Source organism: Octodon degus, unplaced genomic scaffold (assembly GCF_000260255.1).
Source record: "Octodon degus isolate 3935 unplaced genomic scaffold, OctDeg1.0 scaffold00203, whole genome shotgun sequence".
Lineage (NCBI taxonomy): Eukaryota > Metazoa > Chordata > Mammalia > Rodentia > Octodontidae > Octodon > Octodon degus.
In genome coordinates, this window is record NW_004524779.1 from 554,580 (window position 1) to 559,492 (window position 4,913).

Sequence of the window (4,913 nt, forward strand, 5' to 3'; positions counted from 1 at the left end):
TTCTTTGGTTGCGTGAATGTCAGATTGTTGCCCCATATTTGGGAAGTTTTCTGCTATTACTTCTGCCCATATTCTTTTTATATCATTTGTGTTGACTCCTTCCTTCTCATTGATGCTTATTAGTCTCACATTGTTTATCTTTGCATCATCTTGCAGGTATTGAATTATTTTTTCCTGCATCCCAGTTGTCTTAAAGAGATCTTTTCTTTTTCACTAGCTGCAATGGTGTCTTTAAGGTCAGAAAGTCTGTTTTCACTTTCCCTCAAACGGTTTTGCCAGCTTGTCATTGAGGTTTTAATTTCCTGTATATCACTTTGAATCTGTTTCATACGTTCTATTTCTTTCCTAAATTGCTTATTCAGGGGTTCCATCATTTTTATATTCTACTCTATTTTTTTATCAGTGTATTCTTTAGAAGCACTTAGTACTTCTTTGATTATAGTTAGCACTATATTTTTTAGTTCCAAGATTATTTCCGATCTGATTTCTTCTATACCTTTCTGCAGTTGTTTCTTTACTTACAACGCTATTATTTCAGAGATATCTGGTGTGTGACTTCCAGTTTCCTCAGTGCTAGTGTCTTCTGCAATTTACAGGGTGGACTCAGGGCCTGAGACTGCGTTTTGTTCCTTCTCTTTGTCATTTTGTATACCACTGTCTTCTGACCTTTGGTATAGAGCTTAGATAGAGTTATTACCTTAGCACCAGATCCGGATCTATGAAGTACAGATTCCTCCAGGTGGATGTTGTTTGGATCTGGCTGCTGTGCTCCACTTCTTTCTACTGCAGCTGTTAGAGTTGAACTCTTTGTGTCACTCTGGCAAGATGTTCTGCTCCTGAATCAGCTGGGTGGGTCTTGCCTCTAGCCTCTTTTCAGGGAGTTCTGCTGAAGGGTTCCTCACTGGGCCTGCACTCTGGGTCGAATGAGGATCTGCGCGCGGGCCCTGGGGGTCTCACTCACACGCTGGGCCTGCGCTCTGGATCTACTCAGGATCTGGTGGGCCCCTGGTCGTCTCACTCACTTGCCGGGCCTATGCTCTGGGTCTATTCAGGATCCAGCGGCCTGGGCAGTCTCACTCACTCGCAGGGCCTGCGCTCTGGGCCTCTAGCTGCCTTTTTAAAACACACATTTAGAAGAAAACTTTTTTTCAGTTATAATGTTGTTGTTTTGTCCCTTTCAGCTTTTATGTGTAAGTTGAGAATTATTTTTAAGCAGATCTCCTAAAGTTTATTTAAGGGATATTTATAGTCTTCAAAATCCTGACTGAATTAGTACTTTTTCATTTTGAGACAGGATCTCACTGTGTTATCTACCCTGTCCTCAACTTCCTGGGCTCACACAGTCTTTCTCCACCTCCTATTCTTAGTACTTTTGTAATCTTACATATACAGAGGAAATAGTTCTGAAGGGAATTATATGAGTTTTCTGTGATTTCTCATTTGTTACTAAAGTTTTTTTTTACTATCACTACATATGAATCACTTCTAAGTTAAACTTTCATCTCTTTTAGCAGAATTAGCAGTTTACTCCTCAAGAGCATATCTAATGTACCTGATTATATCTATTTTTTTACTTGGTGCCAGAAACTGTTAACATGCATATTTTTATTTTCTTGTTAACCTAACACATTTACAATTCTTTCTTTAAAGGCAAATCCTCCTCCAGTCTTGGTCAACACAGATAGCTTGGATACACCAACTTATGTAAGTTTCAATTCCTGTCCACATGTAATAATTCTGCCTTTCCTGATTCATTTTTGATAAAAAAGATCACACCATGATTTTTTCTAATACTTAAGGTATACTTTCACTATATACCATACCTGCAATTACTTTAGTAAATGAAGCAGTACTATCCTGTTTGAGTTCCTTTTTTTATATTCATGCAAAAAAATATTGAGTTAGAAATTTATGGTTTAATTTTGAAATTTTGGCAGTTAACTTTAAGTAAAGGCTTTTCTCTGACCAGTAGTTTTATAATAATATATATTCAATCCTTGTAAAAGTCTAATTGAGTAACTACATTTTTAGTAAATAGATGTGTATGTTAAAATAATTTATAATTTTGTATTTTTAAATTGATTAAATTTACTTTTTAAAAAAGTTCTCATTGTTTTAAAGATGAGTAACCAAAAGAGAAGGAATAATTAACATTTTTCACCTCAAAGGAAAATACCTGGCCTGAGGATTTAGCTCATAGGCACAGTGCGTGCCTGAGTTCAATTCCTGGTACAAAAGAAAAAGGAAAATATCTTTGTAGTTAAAGAACAAATAGCTGGGGGTTGGGAGGAGGTCCCTGGGCCTGCCTGCCTTGCGGGCCCCGCCCCCAGGGTAAGCTGAAACAGCAATTGAGGCTGGTTGTGGTGGCATACCTGTAATCCCAGCTCTTGGGAGACTGTAAACAGGAGGATCACTACAAGTCCCATCTAATAGTGAGACCCTGAACACCCTGTAGACCCTTCCCTAAAATACAAATAAAATTCCTCGATCTTGTTTTGTTTTTTTTTTTTTTTTATGTAGCTTCAGAGGTCTCACTGAGATTAGACTCTCTCAAAGTGAGCCCAGAGCCTCAGAAGCATCTCACATTTATTGAGTGGTAAAGGCAGGCTAAGGAATGTGCATAATTACTTAAGTGAATGCAAAATACTATCTCTGTTAACATCCAACATTTCCCTAACACTAGGTTCACACAAATGCTAGCCGCTAACATCCCAAGCAAGGGATCAAAGAACAGGACACCTGCAGGAAAGGTTGCTGTCTGCAGCCTTGTGTCCCAGCTTGCCAGGCATTTACAAGTGACAGAGAGCAGCTCTCCCTGGTCTCTGTATTGTTCCCTGCTCTCTTGGGACATTAGGCTTTTGTCTCAAATCTGTATTTCTACAATTCCCCGCTTTGTTTTTATGCTGAAAGTTTTTGCAGCATCAGAGCAAGGACTGCAGATTTTTGGTCCATGGCTTTTTGCGGGACTCATCCTCATTGCCAGGCTAAGCAGGATATACAAATAGTACAGAGACAAAATAGACAAATCACCATTACACTTCCACTAAACTATGGAGTAACATGAAAAGGATTAAGGTTTTCAGTGCCATTCGAGATGGTTTGTAACAGATCAGTGCCAGACAGTTCTGACAATTGTTTTACAAAAGTATTATCAGTATGTTGCTGAAGAGACAGGATCTCAGAGGTAATATTACCATGATGCAATAAATGTCTTTTTACATTTTCCCATGGGAAATGAGTTTGATGCCATGGAATTGGAGTTACACGGAATGAAGAGGTATTCCATTTACATTTTAAACGAAGTTGACACTGTAAATTAACAATTTCAGTCATATTGTTGATGTGTTACTATTGCTCTGGTGAGAGTTTTTATGTATAATTTAGATTTGTTAGGTTTATGTTTTCAGTAATTTATCCATTTCTTCTAGGCTGCCTTACCAATTTTTTGGCATATAAAAGACATGATTCTTTGTATTTCTGTGTCTTTAGTTGTAATGTCTCCTCTTTCATTCTAAGCCATTCATAGCAGCTCCTAAAATAAACTGGTAAGATGCTTAGCTTAAATAAATTGGACCAAAGAAGTAAAAGATCTACACAATGGAAACCATAAAACACTCATGGAAAAGACTGAAGATACAAAATAAAGACATCTTGTATTCACTTACTGAAAATTAAATATTATTAAGCTGTCCATGCTGCCCAAAGCAATCTACAGATTCATTTTAATTCCTATCAAAATACCAATTATTTTTTCTCAGAAATAGAAAATACACAGGCCAGCAAGATAGCTCAGCAGACTAAAGCACCTGCTTAGGCAGACTTAGGCAAGCGCAGGGACTATGGTTTGATCCCCATCACCACATGCCATGCCAGCCCTGTCCCTAGGGAGGGCTGAGCCAGCCACAGAATCCAAACATATTGGTGTATGCCTGTAATCCCAGCACTGGGGAGGCTGAAAACTGAAAGATCACTATGAGTCTGAGCTGCATAGTGAGACCCTATAGCAACCAACTACATCTTTAAAAAAAAGAAAAATAAATAGAAAGTATACTTCTGAAATTAATATGAAATCACAAAAGACTCCAAATCAATTGTGAACTACCTGATCTAAAATCTTCTACAAATTTACAGTAGAAGCAAAACAGCATCTGGGCTGCGAGATAGTTCAGTGGACTAAGTGCCTGGTTCAATCCCTGGTCCCACATGCCACACCAGCACCACCCCCAGGGCATGCTGAGCCCCTGACCGAGTCCAGGCAAGGTGGCCCACACCTGTAATTCCAGCACTGGGGTGGCTAAAATCAGGAGGATCACTATGAGTCTGAGCTGCGTAGTGAGACTGTATACCAAATACATAAGTGAAAAAGAAAAAAAGAAACAGCATCTTACTTGGACAAAAACAGACACAGAGATCATTGAAACCAAATGGAGAACCCAGAAGTCCCTATATTTAGTCAACTGATCTTCAACAAAGATGTTAAGATCACACAGTGGGAAAGGATAGTCTCTTTAATGAATGATGTTTGAAAAATTAACCATCCATATTTTGAAAGAAGGAAATTGGATTTTGTGTTACCTCATATGTAGCCATCATCTAAAGTCGGTTAAGGATTTAAATGTTAAGAACTAAAATTACAAAATTGTTAAAGAAGATGGGAGAAATTTTGTTATTGCTGAGCTGAGCACAGATATTTTAGATATGGCCCTAAGAGCAGAAATAGGCAAACAACACTGCAGGAACCCTTTGTTCAACAAAGGAAGTAATTATCAGAGCATAGCGACAGGTACATGCAAGCCATGACTCTGACAAGCAGAAATAACCAAACTACATAAGAAGATAAATATCCTAATTTTAAAATGAGCAAAAGACCTGAAAAGATGTTTCTCAAAAAAAGTACACATTACATGTCTTTT

General features: G+C 38.1%; 1 protein-coding gene across 1 annotated transcript in view; it reads left to right on the forward strand.

Annotated features, from left to right (window-relative positions):
• Dlg1 (discs large MAGUK scaffold protein 1) overlaps positions 1–4,913 on the forward strand; it is a 234,933-nt gene that overhangs the window by 139,010 nt on the left and 91,010 nt on the right. The window contains exon 7 of the mRNA XM_004644568.2: positions 1,651–1,704. Within this exon, the coding sequence (XP_004644625.1) occupies positions 1,651–1,704 (54 nt within the window). The remainder of the gene's footprint in view (positions 1–1,650; positions 1,705–4,913) is intronic.